Source organism: Artibeus jamaicensis, unplaced genomic scaffold (genome assembly GCF_021234435.1).
Source record: "Artibeus jamaicensis isolate MK-2021 breed Jamaican fruit bat unplaced genomic scaffold, CSHL_Jam_final contig_525, whole genome shotgun sequence".
In the NCBI taxonomy this organism is placed as follows: Eukaryota; Metazoa; Chordata; class Mammalia; order Chiroptera; family Phyllostomidae; genus Artibeus; species Artibeus jamaicensis.
In genome coordinates, this window is record NW_026521874.1 from 4,361,767 (window position 1) to 4,384,123 (window position 22,357).

Consider the following 22,357-nt stretch of genomic DNA (forward strand, 5'->3'; position numbering starts at 1 on the left):
TTTGTGACCCTGCTTGTTAGGGCCTGCAGCCATGCTGAAGTGCGGGATGAACGGCAGTCAGGTTAAAGGTGGAGCAGTGTTTTTTCCTAGCTAGGGACAAAAAGGGAAAGCCTGAAGTTCATGGGGGAGTTCCACCATCCGCATACTTCTTCCCAGTTGCCTTTATGCATAAGGGCTGGGGACACCAAAGTCTCCTCAGAGCCAGCGCGCACCGCCCCCCCCCCCCCCCCCACGGTCCGGTTAGCTTCTGAGGGGAGGATGAACGCCCACGTGCTTCGATTTATGCGCAATATTTATATTTTCGTGGGTGTCTAGGAAATGAAGTTGCGCCACCGCGCGTCAAAATTGGGAAGATACAGCGTGGGGTGGACTTGGGGGAAGAGTAATGCTTGGACAGCTAAAGTATTTTAGTGTCATGGGAAAAACACAAAGCAGGTTTTTATTTTAGTCCCACCATTTTTAAATCTACGACCTGACACGAGGCACTGAATCACGCTGCGGCTCGGGTTTCTTCCTCAGTCGGGTGATAAGTAGAGCAGCGCTCTGTCGTAGGGATGAAATGGAAATGCGTGTAAAGAGCTCCATAAGTGGGAATGTACAGGAACGATGGTTATCCACGGTACTTGAAACACGTACAAGACTCCAGAAAGTCTGCCTTTAGAAACGCAGGGGCTTCTTACAGATGGAAACACAAAACGATCAACTTGTGTTGGGGGCTGGCTTCCCGGGCGCTGAGGACGGCTTTGTATCCCTCGATTCATAATAAGCGGTTATTTGTATGATTGTTTGATCTGGTTGGACCGGAAGCGCTGCGAGGGCGCCATCTCTCCCTGCCTCGTTCATCACGCTATCCCCCCATCGCCGCGCTTGGAACCTAGTAGATTCTCAATAAATACTCGTTGGCTGGATGAAAGGCCTGCCTTAGGCAGCTCCGCGGAAAAAGGAGTGAAATTGAAAGGAGTGAAAAAAAGGACATTGCCTCTACCTTTTTGTTTTTCCTTTTGGTCTCAGTTTTTGAGGCCCACACCCCCAACTTCCACATTTAAAATTCATGAGCATCATAATCTGATGTTCTGGAATGACTTTTTCCTTTTTCTACTTTTCCATAGATGGATACGGCCATCCATTTTTACTGCAGCAGACTAGACCGTATCTGTTTGCTACATGGTTTTTTTTTTTTTTACTTCTTCATAACTCATAAGAACTTGAAAGTGCCATACCAGATCAGACGGGGACTTCACCCAGCCCTCGCCTCTGTTTCTGAAAGGACATCTAAGGGTGTTTGGGGGAAGATCCGACACCTTCCATACGACCCTCCCACATCGGAGGTGCATCGTGCGTGCCTCCAATTTCTCTCTCACTAGCTTTGACTTTGCCACCAAATTATTAGAGCCCTTCAAACCAACCTCTCCATTTCTTGTTTTTACATTTTTTTCCTCCGGGTCGAGGGCGGGGTGGGGGAAGGATACAAGTTTTAAAATACGTTAATACGAAAACTGTACTTGAGTAACATTTAAAATAAAATGAAATAAAATTTAAAAAATACATTAGTGCAGAAATTGGCTTGCCATGGTAGCTCCACGCCACACTGCAAACAAACAGAAAGGAAGAATTCTGTTGCCCCTTATCATTTCATTACACTCATTCTTTGAATTTATTGAGCTCTTACTATGAACCTGGCATTTTGCCAAGGGTATTATCACTGTTTTTCTAACAATTTGCAGTACTAGTCTATAAACACTGTTCTTTATGAATTTAAGTCCTGTGAATGCTGAAGTAATCTTGGGATTTGCTTTTATTGTTCGAGAGAACGAATGTGACAGCAACTTTCTTTTTCTTTGTAGTATTTGGGAAAGCAATCCAAGCTCTATCACGAGTTAGCGACGAGCTGTGGCTAGACCCGTCTGAGAAAGGTGTAAGTGAGAAAGTTAATTCAGACACCATCTTTTAACACAAAAGAGGGTTTAAGTTTCTGGTCTAGATCGTACGTTAATTAGGAAATCCAAAAATTGTAACTATCCCTTTCACTGTTTGTCCTGATGGCACATATCTGAATACCTTTAAAGCAGCAATTTTCAACCTTTTTCATCTCATGGCACACATAACCTAATTACTAAAATTTTGTGGCACAACAAAAAATATATTTTTTTGCTGATCTGACCAAAAAAATAGGTATAATTTTGATTCATTCACACCAAACAGCTACTCTTGTGTTGGCTGCTGTCATTTTTTTTTATTTGACAATCTAAGGAAAAAGAAGTTGGTGCCCCTGAATATCAAATACTGCATGTTTTAAAAATTCTTGCGGCACACTGGTTGAAATTGCTGATTTAACAAAGCATAGTAAACTTTAAAATCATGCAGATAAACACAATTGATTTAAATCAAAAGTCACAAATTGGTGGCCAAGAGGCTAGATAGGGCTTGCAGAAGTGTTTTATGTGGATTGCACTGTTTTTTTTAAAGAACTGAAATAATCTCTAACAGTTAAAAATTGGGAGAGTTCACCAAAAAATCTGATTTCTTGCTTCTCTTGAAAATTCAGAAAAGGTCTGACAGTTTGGAGCTTTTATACCCAAGCGGAAGTAGTTGGCTGACACAGTTTCTCTCCTTAGACAAGGCTAGAGATCATTTTGCTGCGTTCTTTTTTTACTCCCTTTTATATTGCCTTCTGTCCCTTTGTGCGTTAAAATTAAGGACCCTGTAGGCATTTGCAAATTTACGATTTCAACATGCAAGATTTAATACCTATATGTATTCAATATAGATGTGGAGACATACATGTATGCATATGCAGACTCCATACACACTGAACGAATGCAGTCCATATAATATATATGATAATTCATATGGAGAGTATAGACATATAATGTAGTTATCATCTGATAGCATTGAGTTCATTTAATTGCTATGTGAAACAAATATCATTTTTAATTAATTATTTAAAGAAATTTTATTTTTCCCCCTAAATAGTTATTATTGTATTTTCCCAGCTTGCTTTAAGATCTGTGAATTCTTGTCGGTCAGCATATGGATGTGTCCTCTTCTCTCCTGTGTTTTTCCAAAGCTACCAATGGTCAGCCGCAGTGGAAACGAAAGATAGAAACACAGTATCAAATTTAAATTGCAAATTGGGAATGAAGGTAAATATAAGTGGCCCTGGTTTTCTCTTCTACTGTGGAAATGTTCAGTATATTCGACATAAAATCTATTCTATACTTAATACTTGGTTTAATGGCATGCAGGACAAATTCATTCATTTATAAATATACATACTCTTTTGTGTTAGTTTGTTAAACATATGAAACTACCATACTGAGTATGTGCTGTTCTATAATCTGTTTGCATTACAGTCACTTTTGCCCATCTTTAGATGTCCGAATTCCCTCGAAAGAAATGTAGAGATGTGCAAAATATTCACCAGATCTGATAAGTGCAAAGTAGTTATTCAATTCTTCTGCAGATATGGTAGGTATAATTAAAACTAGTTTAAATGTATTGTGTTTTTGTTAATACTTTTTAAGTTTATAGTATTCAAACCATGTGCAATAAAACAGGAGTCCTCATTGCATTATTGCTTAGAATTTGTGTAGTTTTGTGGAAAGTTGTAAGTACCTGGAAAGTATTATCTTACTTGTCTTTGAAGAAGTATTGTGAGATGATTAGTAGCATTTCCTTTTTATACTTGTCAGTGACACAAGCTTTACTTGCATACAAACCAATTTTTTATTTTTTAAAAAGATTTTATTTATTTTTAGAGAGAGGAAAAGAGGAGAGAGGGAGAGAAATGTCAATGCATGGTTGCCTGTCATGAGCCCCCCACCCAGGACCTGGCCCACAACCCAGGCATGTGCCCTGACTGGGAATTGAACCTGCAGTCTTTTGGTTTGCAGGCCTGTGCTCGATCCACTGAGCCACACCAGCCAGGGCACGAACCAATTTTTAAAAATCCATTTGCATTTAACCAATTGGTTGTTCTCAAATTAACTAGCTGCTTGATATTCTGTAAGAGTGCCTTGGTAATGGTGTTCCTTGGTAAGAAAGACAAGAATAATTCCCTGTAGGAGGCAGATAGTATTAGATCCAGGGCTGAAAGAAGTGTGGTAACTGGCCCAAGGTCATAGAAGTAGTAAATTACAGAGCCTGGGTTAGAGTCCTGCCCCTCAATACTAGGAGCCAAAACCTTCATTCATTCTCTCTGCCTCCCAACTTCGCAGTCCTTATTCAGATGTTGTACTCATAGGACTTTCACATGCTTACATATGTACAGCCTGGCATTTAACATCATGGGCTCTGGAGGCCTTTGTGTGTGGGGTCCAATCCTGCTCTGCCCCTTCCTCGCAGAGACCTTGGGCAAGTTATTTACATCCCTATGTCTCAGTTCCCCAGTGTGTAAATTGGGGGAGATGTTAGTACCAACTTGCTGGGGTTTTCACGAGGATCTATGAATTCTAGGAAGTTATAGTTCTAAACTGTTTAAAAGTATGCCTGGCACATTCTCTAAATGTTAGCTCTAGTTATATTTATTATAATTGCTGCTATTTTACTTGAAGTTGGCAGGTAGAATTTTATGCTTCAAAAAACTCTTGTACTTGTGATATTGGTCCAAATCTTTCTTTTTGTAGTAGGTGCTCAGTAAATATTTTTGAAATTAATAAATGTTGCTGTTATCACCTAAGTAAAAAAAATAATAAGTTGAGAAATGTTATTACCAATGAGACCTTTAGATTCACACTGCTACATTATTATGCTAGCCTATGTGGATTTTATTACATGGGCTCTATATTTAGATTCAAATTCTAGCTATAAGGTAAGTCCCCACTTCACATCATTGACAGGCGAAATGACCAATAATGAAACCAACTTTACCACAGGCTAATTAATGTAAACAAGATTTTAGTTTCTAAGGCATCACATCAACATTGTAATGCAATGACTTTGAATGACATTGTTGGAAGACCTGCCCTACTTGTTAAAAAAGCATAGCCTTGCAAGGTCAGCCTCACTGAGCTATTGTTTTCTCTTCAGAGATTAAGTACATACCCCGAAGGGATATTGTGTGAGTCCCAGTTGAGGTATGTACAATGGGTACCACAGTTCCTGGCACAAAGGGCTGTAGTCATTCTTGACACACACATTTTCCCTCCTCCTCTCAGCGGAAAAGAATCCACAGGCGATGTTCAGCTTCATCTTCCAAAGGTACATCCAGGAACATCGGTCCTGGATGACAGGTACTGAACGGGAATCATAGATATCTGAGCTGTAGTGGGCAATCACTGTTTTACACACAGTTTAAGAAACTACCTGTATTTCAAGAGAATGTGGAAACTCGACTGCCTGCTTGATCAGAGGGTCTGACATGTTGCCTGCTTTCCGCTAGGGGGCGATAAACACATTCATTAAGGACAAGTGCTTCTCCACACTAGGCACCTGCAGATACTAAATATAATTTCACTTAACATTACTTTAATTTGGCTGTGAAAGTTAAAGAATTTTTAACCTGTTCATTTCGCACTTAAAATTAACAGGTTGCTCTACTCTCTTTAAGGTATTAAAAGGACCCATAATGTGTGTTTTCAAGAAAGTCAGCCTTTGCAAGTTATTTTCGAAAAGAGTACATGTACTAATGTACTAGTGATTCAACCGAGGTAATGACTTCCCTCTTCCGGCGTTTTATTTTATTTTATTCTGAATGTAGTATGGTTAGAGAGTAAAGAATTAATGTCCTAGAGCTTTTAAAGGCTTTTTAAATTTATTTTTAAAGGGAGGGGAAGGGAGGGAAAAAGGAAGGGAGAGAAATATTGATGTGCGAGACAGAAATCGATAGGTTGTCTCTCGCGCACTCCCAGCCCACCTGCAACGTGGCGGCCCAGGAACGTGCCCAAACTGGGAACTGAATTGTCAGCCCTCTGGTTTGCAGGCTGGCACTCAATCCACTGAGCCACACCAGCCAGGGCTTTGTCCTGGAGCTTTTAAATCAATTACCTTTTTTTAAGGTAGCACTGGACTTGGAGACAGCTCTTACAGAATCTAGAGATAGAAAGAAAACCTTGATAAAGATAACAGTAGACCATCAGTTTTCAACCTTTTTCATCTCATGGCACACATACACTAATTACTAAGATTCTGCAGCACGCCAAAAATACATATTTTTGGCCAATCTGATCAAAGGTATAATTTTAATTCACTCATACCAGATGACAATTGTTGTGTTGACTATTGTCATTTTTTAAAACTAAATAGTCAGGTATTGCATGTCTTAAAAATCCTTGCCACACCAGTGTGCCTCAGCACACTGCTTGAAAATTGCTGTAATAGATCATAACTGCATAATGGTAGCGATAATAATTTAGTGGCTGAGAAAGTTCTAAAAATATTCCATCAGTAGCTTTTTTCATCAAATGATATCAAGAAAGAAATATATTATCTAATAATACTTTGCATTTATATGGTGCCTTCTGTTTGAGGCTTAGGACACACGGCATAAGAAAATTTCAGCATTTTTGATGTGAAATGATTTTGTCCTTATGTTTCCTTTTTTTCTCTACAGAATGAGTCAGTGTACTCAATTTTTCAATGTTAAGCTGTAACATTAAACATTAATTAGTTTGTGAACCAAAAGGTATTTTATCCTTGTTTTTTAAATTACAAAAGAAATACATGCTCTCGAAATGCATCTGCAACTCATAGAAGATTGCAAAGATTAACAAACGAAAGTCTTTCTCCTCTATCTGCCCCCTCTGTCCCACTGGCAGGGGTAACATCTATCAATAACTTGGTATATATCATTCTAGCTCTTCTTCTGTTTATAGCTATTTTGTTAAATGTAGAGCCAATCTCTGTAACTCCCCCTCTCATTATTTGGTTATCTTTCTCCTACCTCTCAAATTTATGTCACAACCAGATAAATATATTGTTTTTCATAATATATATCATACATATATATTTTTTAAAGAAAATATCCCATTATTATTATCATTTGGCAACTTGCTTAGTTTAGTTTCTATGTCAGTTCACCTAAATCAATCTTATTCTTTTTCATGACTGTGTAATTTTTCATTGTATGACTTGGCGATAATTTACTTACCCACAGTCCTACAGCAGTCCCCTCCCCAGTTGATGCCCAAAACCCTGGACAGTAGCAAACCCTATAGATACTATGTTTTTTCTTATACATACAGTCCTGTGATCAAGTTCAATTTATAAATTAGGCACAGTAAGAGAATAACAATAACAAATAATAAAATAGAACAATTGTAACAATATACCGTAGCGACGTTTCAGGAGTCTCCTTGCTCAGGTCTTCGCGTAGCCTCAGTTCTCTGGTGTATCATGTTGCCGTCAGTCAGAGTATGTTTTCTGCTCCTGCCTTCCACTCACAAATTCAATGCCTTTTCCATCTTAACAAAGTACTTATCATGCACTGTTGGCCAAAACTTTTGCAGTTTCAGGTGCGACAGCCAGACTAGCAGGAATCTATTTTCCTTCTTTACAACTTCACAGATAGAAGATTTGTTCTTACCACTGATCTGAGCGACCTCAGCATATGACTTTTTTCTTTCTTTATTAAGTCCAGGAGAACTTTCACCTTTTCCCTTAAAGGAAGCACTGTATGGCTTCTCTCTGGCATATGCGAATTGTCAGCATCACTACTCTTGCAATTTGGGGATATTATTAAGTAAAATAAGGGTGCCTTGAACACAAGCACTGTGATGCTCATCAGTCAAGCTGGTGACAACCGAGATAGCTCCTAAGTGACTAGCGGGCAGGTAGCATCCACAGCTTGGAGACGCTGAACAAAGGGATGAGTTGCATCCTGGGCGGCATGGCCCTGGATGGCATGAGATTTCATCATACCACCCACACTGGCAGGCAGTTTAAAAACTTACAGACTATTTCTGGAATTTTCCAGTTAATATTTTCAGATTGCAGTTGACTGGCGGTAACTGAAACTGAGGAAAATGAAACCTCAGATAAGGGTTGTTTTCAACTTTTACTATCACATACACAAAAAAGTAGGTTCCAACTTTTTACTACCACAAACAACGCTGCTAGTATTAGGGTGCTGTATTAATTATCTGTTGCTGTGGAGCAAATTTTCCCACATCTTGGAGTCTTAAAAAACCAGACATTTGTTACTTCATGCTAATAAGTGCAGCTTCACTGGGTGCATCTGGCTGAAGGTCTCTGAGGTTGTTGCAGAGAGGTTGAAGGTAAGCCATCAGCAGGACTGTGGACTCATCTGAAGGTTGTAGGAAGAGTCACTTCCAAGCTCACGGACACTGTTGCTGGGAGGCCTCAAAAGATCCGCTTCCAGGCTCGCTGGTAGACCTCGGTTCCTCTCAGGGCAAGCCTCTCCTAGACTGCCTGGCCGTCCTCCCAATGTGGGAAGGAAAGGCAGGGAGAGGGAGACTCCCAAGATGGAAGTCATGGTCTCCTTATAACCGAATCTCAGGGCGGCTATCTTACCACTTCTACCATTTTCTTTTTGTTAAACGTGAACCTCATTGGTCCAGCCCACACTCAAGAGGAAGGGGGATTATGTAAGGGCAGGAATCCCAGGAGTCTGGGGTCCTCAGGGGCCTTCGTCTGGGCTGCCCACTGCAGACAGAGTCCTAGAAACGAACTGCCGGCTCAAACGCAAATTTTACATTGGCACACATACTATCAAATTGCTATCCAGAAAGTTTCCTACCAATTTATATCCCACCAAAAGTGCAGGAGAATCCTTCTGAGTAAAGGATATGATCAATCTTTAAAATTTTTGCCAATATAATAGGTAGAAAGTGATATTATTAGAGTTCTTTGTTGTATCTATTTTATTATTAGGGAACTTGAGCATTTTTTCCTATTTATTAGCAATTGGTATTTTTCTTCCTTTTTGAATTTCACATTTGTGTTGTTGGTTTTTGTATCAAGTTGTCTGGTATCTTGGACAACATCCCTCTCATCACTGGAAAAGTTTCCAATGAACTTGGTAGGTGTTCATAACATTTTGGCATCAAGAAACACTGCTGAGCTCGTGTCTAGCATCAGGATAACACCAGCATCACAAAAATTCTAAGTATCTCTTTTTTATCTACCAACGCCTCAGTTTCAAAAGTAGCTCAGAACTTATAATGCAATAATGAAGAGGCAAATAACCTAACTAAAAAACAGGCAAAGGATTTGAACAGACATTTCTCCAGAGAAGACATGCAAAGATGCTCAACATCATTAGTCTTGGGAAAATGCAAATCAAACAACTTGAAAATTGAATTGTGTGGTATGTAAATTATAATTTAATAAAGTTGCTTTTAAAAAGGTGCACAGGATGAAAGGGCATTTGGGGATGTCAGGACAACCTTGAAAGTAATAGTTAATAATCCAGAACAAGTAACAAAGGGAAAGAGAGTACAGGCGGCAGGCAGCTGGTAAACCTCTCCACCTCTCAGCTGGGCCTCCGGCACAGCCGCCCAGCTGCATTCAAACATCTCTGTTTTCCACTGCCTCCCTTAGAAGTGTGATCCCAGGCCAATTAAAAATATATATAGCCCTGGCTGGTGTAGCTCACTGGATTGAGCACGGGCCTTCGAACCAAAGGATTGAGGTTCGATTCCCAGTCAGGGCACATGCCTGGGTTGCAGGCCGGTTCCCAGTGGGGGACGCACCAGAGGTAACCACACATTGATATTTCTCTCCCTCTCTCCTTCCCTTCCCCTCTAAAGATAAATGAATAAAATCTTAAGTATGTATATATATATATATATATATATATATATATATATATACACACACACACACATATATATACACACTTGTTATGTTAAAAAAAATTAAAGACATTTTATTCTAGAATTTGGTTTATCCTGCAGCTTTCACATGTTTTACTAAGAATGTGTTTTACTATTCTCTTGGCCTTTAAGTGAAGTTACAATTATTAAATATACTAAAATATAGGAGCTCATATAGAAGAAAGAATATCAAGTCCTTTGGGTAAATTTTTCTAAGTAAACTAACCTGTTTATTTCTAGATCAAAGATTTGAACCTCATTAGGAAGCTGTTTCTTTCTGTTTGTCTTTCAAATAACAAAATATTTTTATTACATTTCATAGAGTGCTTGCCGAGGCGGTTGTCTTTTTTTCATCGAGTCAAGAGGAAGTTACTCTTGCTGTTACCCCCCTGGAAGTCTGCATTAAGAGTTCTAGTGAGGAATCAATGGGTAAGGGTTCTATTTGTCCCGGGGCTTTGACACCGTATTACTTCCTGCCTTCTTGATTACTAACCATTCAGTAAATATTGGTGGTATAATATTTATTTTTGTCTAAAAAGCAGAAAGATGTAGAAAGATCATTAAAAATTTTAAGGAATTCATGAAATTTACACAATCAATACTTATAATAATACTTGGCTTTGAAATTCCAGTTGTTTTACAATTAGGAGAAGGGTTACAGAGAAAAATATTTTTAAAGTTAAGATTTTAAGCTCTATTTCTCATCCTTTATCATACTCTGTGTTTAGTATAAAGAAAAATTAAGAGGCCAGCAGTCAATTGAGATGATCTTTGACTACACAAATGAAAGTAAATTTGAATTGGAAATGTAATATATGCCGGACAGCAAGTACGAAGGGCAGAAATGTGAATGCTTCTTAAGTCAGTCTTCCAAGAGTTATCTAGATGGTATGGAGAAACTAAGGCATGATTCAATCAGGAGTTTGGGTGTTAAGAAAATTTACTTGGGTCTTTTTGGCACAAGTTGTTGAAGACTCTGACCTTGTATGATTTTTTTTTGTGGTGATAGCAGTAAAGAAAGTGTATGAAGGCCTGGCTGGTGTAGCTCAGTGGATTGAGCACGGGCCTGCGAACCAGACAATCGCGGTTCGATTCCCAGTCAGGGCACATGCCAGGGTTGCAGGCAGGTTCCCTGCAGGCCAGTTCCCAGCAGGGGATGCACGAAAGGCAACCATACATTGATGTTTCTCTCCCTCTCTCCTTCCCTTCCCCTCTAAAGATAAATAAATAAAAATCTTTAATAAAAAAAAAAAAAAGAAAGTGTACGAAGGGAGGAACTGTGTTATTTTCAAGTGAACAACCGGTAGAGCCAGGGATTAAGTCGGGTCAGATGACTTTGGTAGGGTTTGGTTGGTGCCAGGTTCTGTTTAAATGGTTTACGTCTTCTGAATTCATCTGATCTGCCTACCAACTCTGTGATGTAGGTATTATTACGATCCCCATTTTCCATTTGAAGACTATGAAGCGCAGAGAAACTAAGTGACTCGCCCGGCGGCACACAGATAGTAAGCATGGAGGACGGTGTGAGCACAGGGCTCCAGCTCACCGCGCCTGCACTGTGACTGTTTCTCTCAGATTCCGTCCACCATTCTGTCCTCGCCCTCGGGAGCGCGTGATCTGGACACTGTGTGCTGGACTAGTGACAGGGTCTGTTTTATAGTCCATACCCTCATCTCTGAATAAAGGTGGCCATTTAACAACCAGGAGACACTGTCCCTCACGAACGACTTTCTCATGAGCAGTTAGTTACGTCTGACTGGGGATATCACTGACCTGCCTCTCTGCTAACGCCCTGAGAGTGACATGAGCCTTCTTGTTTGAGATGAATGTATTTGTACGGTGTCACTTGGTCCTTTAAAAATACATAGACCATTTATCCTGTGTTCTCATACTTACACAATCTATGTTCACGGAAGAAAATAATTTTTAAAAAGCACGAATAAAACAAAGCACTTGAAATCCTACTATCAAGAGATGAGCACTTTTAATGGGTGTTGTATACTTCAACTCTAACAACAGGAGATTGGTTGAGTTAAAGTAATGAAATACTAGGAAGCAGTTAAAAGTAATTTTGTACGTGTATATGTACATTCCTTTCTCCCTGTGGGCGCATATCAAAGATATTTATTGAAGCTAATTTGGTAGTGGAAAACACAAACACCAACACACAAATAATTAGAAAAATGTACTTCTTGACATGGAAAAACAGGGTATGTTATTAAATAGATTATGAACTAGTATAAATAGTATGATCGTATTTTTTTAAATGCATCTAATCCAAAAGAACCTATGCATCCCAATGTTCATAGCAGCACAATTTACAATAGCCAAAAGTTGGAAGCAACCTAGGTGTCCGTCAGTGAATGAATGGATCCAAAAATTGTGGTACATATACACAATGAAATTTTATGCAACAGAAAGAAAGAAGAAGCTCCTACCCTTTGCAACAGCTTGGATGAAACTAGAAAACATTACGCTGAGTGAAATAAGCCAGGCAGTGAAAGACAAATACCATATGATCTCACCTTTAACAGGAAGCTAAACAACAAAACAAACAAGCAAGCAAAATATAACCAAAGACACTGAAATAGAGAACAGGCGTACAGTGAGCAGAGGGAGAGAATTTCAGGGGAAAAAGGGGAAGGATTTACAGGAACTAGTATAAAGGACACATGGACAACAACTAAGGGGGGTGGAAATGGGAGGGAGGTGGGGAGCACTGGGGGGGGTTGGGATGGGAGTAAAAGACAGAAAACTGTACTTGAACAACAATTAAATAAAAATTTTAAAATGCATCTAGAAGTTGAAGAAAATAATAGGAAAGCCAGCACTTCATTAAGGAAATTGTATACCATAACCACATGAAATCTGTTCTAGAAATACAATAGTGGTTCAATATTAGAAACTCCAGTAATGTGAAACACTACATCAATAGGTTTAAGAAAAAAATTATGATTATCTCCATAAATGCTGAGAGCCTCATAAATGTGTAACACTTATTCTTAATATGAAACACTAAAACATGTAGGAATTGATGGATGCTTTCTTAAAAATATTTAAATGTATATGTATTTACATATACCAAAGCCAGTGTCTTACTTAATAGGAAGACTGACTTCCACTAAGATCCGAGACAAGGATACCTACTGTCTCCTCTTCTATTTAACATTGTACCGGGGTTATTAGTTAATGCAACTAGATAAGCCAATTAAAGGCGATACAATTATGACCATTTCTGTTTGCAAATGACATGATAGTACACCTGGAAACTCTAGAGAATCAGTGATTAAAACTAACTCAGAGAATAAAATAATTTAGGTAGCAGGATATAAATGATGAAGAAAATAGCTTTTGTATATACAAATAATATCCAATAGGAGAACATAATGTTATAATAGCAACATAGAAGATTAAATACTTAGACATAAACAACAAATTTAATGTAAATCTGTCCGTAGCTATAAGGAAATGTTGATGCCTCACTGATAGCTAGAGCTAAAAAACACATATGAGAATGGGACTTTTAAAGTAAAAATTCGCTTAGCTGAAGGGTTGAAAATAAAGTGTGATTTCCCAAATAGGCTCTACCTGTAGATATAGTTATCATACAAGGTCCTTATGTTGCAAGGTTTTATTAAAAATGCTGAATGATATCTAAGTAACTAAAGATATGAATGAAAAAAAACAAAAGATGTGAGTCAAAATATAATAACTTTGTTCTATATAAACTATATTCATAAGTAGTAGTTCCTTTTAGAATAAACTTGTGTTTATGGTATTCTGGCTATTGTTTACAACAAGCCACTCCAAAATATAGTGGCTTAAAATAAATTTATTCTTACCTCTCATGGTTCTGTGGGTTGATGGGGCTCAGCTGGGCAGTGCTCACTTGGGGGCTCCCATGCAGTTGCAGTTGGTGGCTAGGGCTGGAATCACCTGAACACATCCAGGATGGTACACTGACATGGCTGGTAATCGATGCCTAGAGCTCAGCTGGATTGCTAACCAGAGTACCTGAGCACATGTGGCCTCTTCATCAACTTGGACTTCCTATAGCATGAAGTCAGGTGGCTGAGCTTCAAGAGCAGGTGTTGCAGGAAAGAGAAAGTGGAGGATAGAAGCTGCTAGTCTCCAAAGGCCTGGGCTCAGGAACCAGCAGTAGGTCACCCCACCATATCATACTGGTCAAAGCAGTCAGAGAGCCCAGGCACCCAGATTCTGGGAGAGAGGAGGTAGACAGAGGCCTCACCTCTCAGTGAAGGAATGGCAAAGAATTTATGGCTATTCTAAACCTACCACTTAGGTTATATTTTTATATTCAAATTTAACAAATACCTCTGGAACTAATTTTATTCCTTATTTTCCTACACTATTAAACAGATTTGAACAATTCTGTACACAGTGAGATGTTTGTGGGTCCAGCTGAGTTTGACTTCTTTCAAATTGGAATTGACACTGAAATAACGTTTTGCTTCAAAGAATTTAAGGTAAAAAAAAATTTGCACCAAATTCATCCTTCACTGGTAGTTTAAAAGAAATATTTCACTTTTTCCCCTTCTTTTTCTTTCAGGGAATACTGGTATTTTCAGAAGCTACACGTGCTCCTATATCCATTTATTTTGATTTTCCTGGAAAGTAGGTTCTTGGGAACTTTTCTAAATTTTTTTCTTCTTCTTTTGTTACATATCAATAATAAGACCATTTGAATCACTTCAGAATTCATTCACACCTCAGGAATTCCTTAACCTTACTAGAAACACTTATCAAACTAAAATTGTAAAAGATGTCATAACATGGTATTTTTTTAACTGGTAACTTAATTGAGAAAGTTATATGCTTCTGCAGAGTGAAAACATTTATACATTTGACCTGAATAAAATGCTTACCCAGAAAATAATACATGGCTTAACCAGGTTAAATGTCTTGAAACTATGACACTTTATATAGTATTTCAGGACAGAAATTTCAAGTGAGATTGGGTTAGGATAGATGTGTTTTATGAAATTAGATCTGATGATTTCTAAGGGCCCTTTCAGTTCTTGGACTATGTTAATTTGTGAAAAGACAAAGGGACTTTCCTGTTTTCCTTTTACTCCTGAATTAGGTATCATTTTCTAATGTTTTCCCAATGTCCATCAGAAAATGATTGTTCTGTGTGCTCTGACTTTGCCTTTTTAGACCAGTGGCTTTGAGTATTGATGACATGTTACTGGAAGCTAACTTTATTTTGGCTACTTTGGCTGATGAGCCAAGTAGAGCATCTTCTCCACAGTCGTGTGTTTCAGAAAAACAGAAAAGGTAAGGCCATGTTCTCACATCTTTATTGGCTGGGAAAAAGCCATTACAATTTATTCAGAAATAATTCAATGGCATTCATTCAGGAAACAGTTGAGTAAAACATCAGATCAGAAGTTCTGACGGAATCAGGAAGGGCTACAGTAAAACCTGACGTTATCATAGAAGTGTCACCGATCTTGTTCTAGATATTTGCTTTCTCTCTTCTGATCAGCATTTCACAGGACTCTCTGACTGGTCTTTGTTAATACCTCAAACTCATTTCCATTTGGAACAGTTGCTTTTTAGGAGTGATCTAGTGTTAAGGTTCAAAGGAATGTCTATTCACACCTAGAATGCTTTCTCAGACATAGGGACAGCCATTGTTTTTTTTCTTTTCTTTTGTCTCTTAATAACTTTTTTTTTGGTGGGGGTGGGGGTGCTTCAACTGTTGAAGTAGCATAAAGTTACTATTGGGAAGTTTGGAAAATACTGAAAAGTGCAGAAAAGAAAGTCAACATCGCCCATAATCGCAGTCCAGACTTAGCCACTGTTAACATTGGGCTTGCTCCGTTTCCTTTCAGACTTTTTATTTCGCATATGCTTGTATTTTTAAACAAGATTGACATCAAATAGCATACGTAGCTTTTTATCCTGCTCCCCCTCAAATGTTATATTATGAACATGTTCCAGCATCAATGATTATGACTTGAAAACGTGATTCTTGACTTCCGCCAAGATGGAGGCATAGGTGGAGACGCGGTGCCTTCTCACACAACCAAGTTTAGAGACAACTAAATATTAGCGACAGAAAACACAGCCAGAACACAGAAAATTGAACTTTTCAGAAGTCTGTTAACAACAAATTCTGGGCCCTGGCTTGTGTAGCTCAGTGGATTGAGCACGGGCCTGCGAACCTGACAATCGCGGTTCGATTCCCAGTCAGGGCACATACCTGGGTTGCAGGCCTGTTCCCTACAGGCCAGTTCCCAGCAGGGGATGCATGAAAGGCAACCATACAATGATGTTTCTCTCCCTCTCTCCTTCCCTTCCCCTCTAAAGATAAATAAATAAAATCTTAAAAAAAAAATTCTTCAGCCTGACCTGTAAGGGGCGAAACCAGCAGCTGGTGGAGCGGGGTTGCACAGGAAAACTTGGTCAGACGGACTCAGGTGTGCTGAATCCAGGCACAGGGTTGGACCTAGTGAGAGACCGAGCAAGCGACCATGGGGAAACAGCCAGGGAGCAGGGCTGCAGTTTGACTGTGATCGCGCATTTGTGTACGGATAGACAAGCAAGGGAGTGGGCGATTGGACCAGGACCCAGCGGGTCCCCGCGGCAAGCGGCAAGCGGCAGCGGAGGGGACCGCTATTTCCCCGCTCCGACCCCACCTCCACATACAGCATCATAACCCAGCGACTCTGAGTGGCCCGGCTCTGGTGAACCACATAAGGCTCTACTCCTCACCCAGCGGCTCAAAACAGCAGAGGGGGCCGCCATTTCCCCGCTCTGACCACGCCCCCACATATAGCGTCACAACCCAGCGACCTGGGAGGCCAAGGCTCCGCTCCTCACACTTAAAGGGCCAGAACAGACCAAAAATGGCTCAAGAAGATCTCAAAGCCCCAGAGCCTATAAATCTAAGCGATGAAGAAATAGCACAACTCTCAGACGCACAGTTTAAAACACTGGTGATCAGGATCTTCACAGAACTGGTTGATTATAGCCACAAATTAGACAAACATATGAAGGCGAAACTAATTGAAATGAATGGAATTGCACAGGAAACCAATAGCGATGAAAAGGAAACTGGGACTCAAATCAATGGAGTGGACCAGAAGAAAGCAAATAATGGCCAAACAGAAAAGAGTGAAGAAGCAAGAATTCAAAAAAATGGGGAGAGTCTTAGGAACCTCCAGGACATCTTTAAACGCTCCAACATCTTATAGGGGTACCAGAAGGGGGAAAGGCACAGCCACCAGTGGAAAACTTATTTGAACAAATAATAAAGGAGAACTTCCCCAATCTGGCAAAGGAAATAGACTTCCAGGAAATCCAGGAAGCTCAGAGAGTCCCAAAGAAGTTGGACCCAAGAAGAAACACACCAAGGCACATCATCATTACATTAGCCAAGATTAAAATGAAGGAGAGAATCCTAGAAGCAGCAAGAGAGAAGGGGACAGTCACTTACAAAGGAGTTCCCATCAGACTATCAGCAGATTTCTCAAAAGAGACCTTACAGGCAAGAAGGGGCTGGAAAGAGGTATTCCAAGTCATGAAATCTAAAGACCTACAACCAAGATTGCTCTATCCAGCAAAACTTTCATTTAGAATGGAAGGACAGATAAAGTGCTTCTCAGATAAGATCAAATTCAAGGAGTTCATGATCACCAAGCCCTTATTATATGAAATGCTAAAGGGACTTATCTAAGAAAAAGAAGATAAAAAAACCATGAACAGTTGAAGGACAGCAAACTCACAGTTATTAACAACCACACCTAAAACAAAAGCAAACTAAAAGGACAGCTAGATCAGGAATGGAAACATAGAAATGAAGATCTCAAGGAGGGTTAGCAACAGGGGAATGGGAGGAGGAGAAGGGGGGAGAAGGTACAGAAAATAAGTAGCATAGACAGTAGATAGAAAATAGATGGGGGGGCAAGAATAGAAGGAGAAATATAGAATCTAAAGAACTTGAGACACATGGTCATAAACTAAAGGGGGGGTAATGGGGACGGGGAGGTAGGGTGGAGGGGAATGAAGGGGGGGAATAGAACAACTGTAATGGCATAATCAATAAAAAATAAATTAATTAAAAAAAGAAAATGTGATTCTTAATGACTATATACAATGTTGTCATACATATGCACAGTAATGTATTTGAGTGTTTTTCTAACTTGGCCCTGTTACCATTATCACAAGACTATCTCATGCACACAGAGTTGTTCCCTGAAAAATTCTCATCCGTAGAGAGAATTTCTAAATAATCATGTATATAAATTTTAACCTTCAAAACAATTAGTTCCATATTTTTCAGTATATGCCCTAAACCAGTGTTATCATTGACATACTATATTGCTCTGTTAGTTATATACAAATATATAATTCAAAGTAAGCAGTTCATTCATTTAATCCCCATTAACACCTCAGGTCAGATCTGGAATGTTCAAATCCAAAGGCTGGTAAAAAAGACAGCAGGACCATGGAGCACATTTCAGGAAAAGCAGCACCCAAAAGGCCCCGCCCTGATGAGACTCTCGGGAACAGCTCTACACTGGGAAACTGTGGCAGTCCTCTAATGAAAAGAGCGAATGGGGACATCAGTGAGGTACTGGAAAGCAGCGTCAGCCACATGGAGGAAGAGCCGTGGCCTTCACATCTCAGGAAGGTAAAGAAAAACGTTGAGACACGACCAAGTCTCAGTCAGGAGTTCCCATCGTCTGTCACCCTTTGCAATCTCCCTCCTCCTGCCCAACCACAATGTCCTGAAAATTAACTTTCCTGTGTTTTGACAGTGAAGAGGTGAAGCCAGCCTGAGATGGAGAAGAGAATGATTTATAGAACGTTAATACAATAGTTAAATTGCTCATTGAGTAATTTCTTTTTTTCTGTGAGTTTTTTGCTTTTTGCTTCATCCCTTTACCTAATTTCTAACAAATATATTCAGGCAGAGATTGAGATCACTTGTTTTAAAGAATAAATAATTGCTTATAGCATACTTATATTTATTTTTATTTTTTTTGTCACCTTCCATTTTTCTGATTTTATTTATTTACTTTTAGAGAAGGGAAGGGAGGGAGAAACACAGGGAGGGAAATATGAGTGTGTGAGGAATACACTGTTCAGTTGCCTCACACTCACCCCCAGCTGGGGACCTAACCCACCACCCACACACGTGTCTGACTGGGAATCCAACCGGCCACCTCTCGGTTTGCAGGCCAGCACTCAATCCACTGAGCCACACCAGGCAGGGAACATATTTATATTTAAATACACATAATAAGCTAGTCGTACAATTTGTTTTCCAAAATAAATGTCCTTCTAATTTTATTTCATTAAAGATTTTACTTATTTATTTTTAGAGAGAGGGGAAGGGAAGGAAAAAGAGGGGGAAAGAAATAATGTGTGGTTGCCTCTCACATGCCCCAAACCAGGGACTTGGCCTGTAACCCAGGCATGTGCCCTGACTAGGAATCAACTGGCAACCCTTTGGTTCACAGCCTGCACTCAATCCACAGAGCTACACCAGCCAGGCTCTAATTTTATATTTCAAATCTGTTTGGGAAACCCTTTATTCGTAGTGGTATGATATAAATTTTATCCCCCAAACAGCATAGATCCCCATTCATAGAGGAGTCACAGTAAATAACATATCAATATACCAACATTTTACTAGATTGATGATAAGCTCCACAGAATGCTAACATTAAACCTTATGAAATGTATTGAAGATAAACACAATTTCTTGAAAACAGAAGCATCATTGGGAAATGATGATAGTCCCAATTTTGCATTTACATTAATATTTCATTCAAGTCTGTTTTGCTATTGCTATTATTATTGATTTGGAAATATGAGTTCCTCAGAATTAGAAATTTGGAAGGAGATACATTTTTTCTAAAAGTCACTATAGAAGTCACTATACAAAAGACTTTTTAGGACAGTAAAATTGGATATTGGGGGCAGGGGATATGGTGCGTGCAAAGGCCCTGCGATGGAGGGAGCACAGTGGTTTTAAGGAACCGAAGGCTGGCCAGGTGGTTAGAGGGCAGAGAGGTGGGGGAAACAAGGGCATGGGGCGAAGCTAGGAGCAATTGATGAGCGCCGGGTCAGACCGGAAGGGCCCTGTGGGCCATGTAAACAGCCATATGGAGTATCTTGGCATTTAAAGTAGTCAAGGGGTTTTAAGAGGGAGGGCCGACAGAGTTGATTTTTTAAAAGGTAATTTTTAGCTGCAGCTACTGCATAAATAGGATACAGTGAGGCAAGAATGGAAACTCACTTGTAGCATCCAAGAGATGAGATGGTGGTTCCTTAGAGATGGAGAGAAGTGGCTGAAGTAGACGGCTAATTGAAGAGGTAAAAGTAACATGCCTTGGTGATGGATTGGTTTGGGGGTTCAGGGGCATGAGGTATCAAGGATGCAACTCACATTTACTGGTTTGAGGGCAGGGATGCTGCTCATATTCTCTGACACACAGTACAGTCCCCACAACAAAGAATCCTCAGGCCCCAAACGTCAGTAGTGCTGAGGCTGAGAAACCCTGATTCAAAGCATGTGTAGAGAAGGGCAAGCGAGCTGAGCTCACTAAGTCTAAGAGTGACCAGGGGAGTGTGGCAGGAAGAAGGTCCAAGAAGAGTGTCTGAGTATCAAGCAGGATGAACACTGAAAATGCTCATTGGCTTAAACATGTGATGAGTTTTGGTGACCAGAGTAGGAAGTTCTGTGACGTGGTGGGGTCAGGAGCTTTTTTAGATAGGACCAAATAGGAGTATGAGAAAATGGAAATAAGTGTAGAGAAAAACAGAGGTGAGGCAGGGAGGGAGGAATAGGGTGGTGGTGGTGCTTTTCATATATTTTAAAGATGACATTATTATAAAATGCTGATATTCCTATCAAGGGGAGGGAGGCCTGGGAGGGGCTGTGAGGCCGGCAGGGAGGAAAGGACAAGCTTTAGCTGGAACCAGTAGCTTCTGTAGCAGGAGGAGGGAAAAGGAAGTTGGGAGTTGAGCGGAATCTGCCTTTGTCTGCCACAGCCCTGGTGTGTGTTTAAATGGCTCAGGCAGGGGAGTCAGAAACAGATTACTGACCCCAAACCACGTGTCTTTGGGGAGGGGTTTTGGTGTAGAGAACATGTTGGTCCAGTTACAAGGCTCTGGGGGTTCCATGAACCAGCACCATCCAAGTTAGGGAGACCGCACTGGACAGGTTTCCGAAATGGGGCTGCTCCCTGGAGTATTTTCTGAGAACTCTTACTCTGAATCAACAGTGCAGTTACTTGTTCCCTCCAGTTTTCTTCCATGTTCTTTGGAGCAGTTTCTTCCGACCTGCGAGAACACTGCGACAACCCTTTCGACAGTCTGGCAACAGCAAGTGACAGCGAAGAGGACATGAAGGACAGTTTTTCCAAGTTCTAACACTTACTGCCAGCTGAGTTGCCCACCACCCTCCGACTTAGTGACTCATACCTCAAACCTGTTTTCACACCTAGTCTACAAAAACATTGTCTCGGACTTCCTTCAGATGCAGGATGGGCTTCTGCTTTTCCAAACATCATCTCATGCAACAATTGTTATCTGGGAATAGCTGCTTGTCAAGTCTATGTTTGCTTTAAGTATGCTACTTAGGAGGTGGTAGTTTTCTGCCCAGGCCCTGCGCAGGGAAAAGTTTCGTTAGAATTCTTCAGTTCAATGCATGTTCACGTTGGAGCTCTTAGCACTCTCTCTGCCCATTTTATAAAGGTATTGAACTTTCTTCGGCAGCCGTTTGCAGTGCATCAACACTGCCTTGGATTCTGTGACTGCTAGTCAGGCATCTTTGTATTTGATTCCAAACAGTGGAGTCTTGGTGCTTTCAGACATAGTAAAAGCTATGCAGACTTTCCTTATGTAATATCATGACCTTTTGGTCCATTGCTTTTTATATTTTGTTAATATTTTAAGTACAATTAACTCCTGGGGGGAAAAGGTCAATAAAAATATATAGCTACCCCCTTCACTTTGGAGTCTTTTTATATATTGTATAATTTTATTTGATAGCCTTAAATTATCCTGATTTTCAGATGGGATTTTCTACAGTGAGGTGCAAAAAAGAATTTAATGGAAGCGATGCCAAAATTATTTCTGTATGATCTGGCATAGAGCACTAACCTCCCCTGTCAAGACAGCCTGGGTCTGGAGTGGAATGAGGTGGACGATGAGAGCCTCTGTTCTTTGCCTCTTTAAGAATCAGCTTGTTACCTGCACAGACTAAAAAATCTGGCACAGAAACACTGTTATGTAATGTCTTATGCTGCATGCCTCTCCCTCCCCCAAACCTGTCTATAGTCAATTACAACCTGACAAACTAGACTCCTGTAACATCTTATTGTTTTAAGTCTTTGTGAAGCCATCAGAGCCCACGGAAACGTTAACTGGCAAGCAATTGTACTTTAGATTTTGTGTGGAACTCATAAACAAGGGTGGCTGAATAGATTGGTAAGCTTTATAACTATGAACAGACTTCTAAAACCAGAATGAATTTGGCTCTTGTAGCTCAGTCATGAGTCAGAGCTACCCACAATAACCTAATAAAAACTCAAGTTCATCCC

General features: G+C 40.0%; 1 protein-coding gene across 1 annotated transcript; it reads left to right on the forward strand.

The window, feature by feature from the left end:
- The first annotated feature begins 258 nt into the window (after nucleotides 1-258).
- RAD9B (RAD9 checkpoint clamp component B) lies at nucleotides 259-21,185 on the forward strand. The gene is given in 12 exon segments (XM_037144267.2): nucleotides 259-300; nucleotides 303-360; nucleotides 1,845-1,915; nucleotides 2,994-3,143; nucleotides 3,354-3,468; nucleotides 5,549-5,648; nucleotides 10,096-10,202; nucleotides 14,154-14,260; nucleotides 14,344-14,408; nucleotides 14,952-15,071; nucleotides 18,198-18,435; nucleotides 21,060-21,185. Coding segments are annotated over 12 exon segments (1,299 nt in total).
- The last annotated feature ends 1,172 nt before the right edge of the window (nucleotides 21,186-22,357 follow it).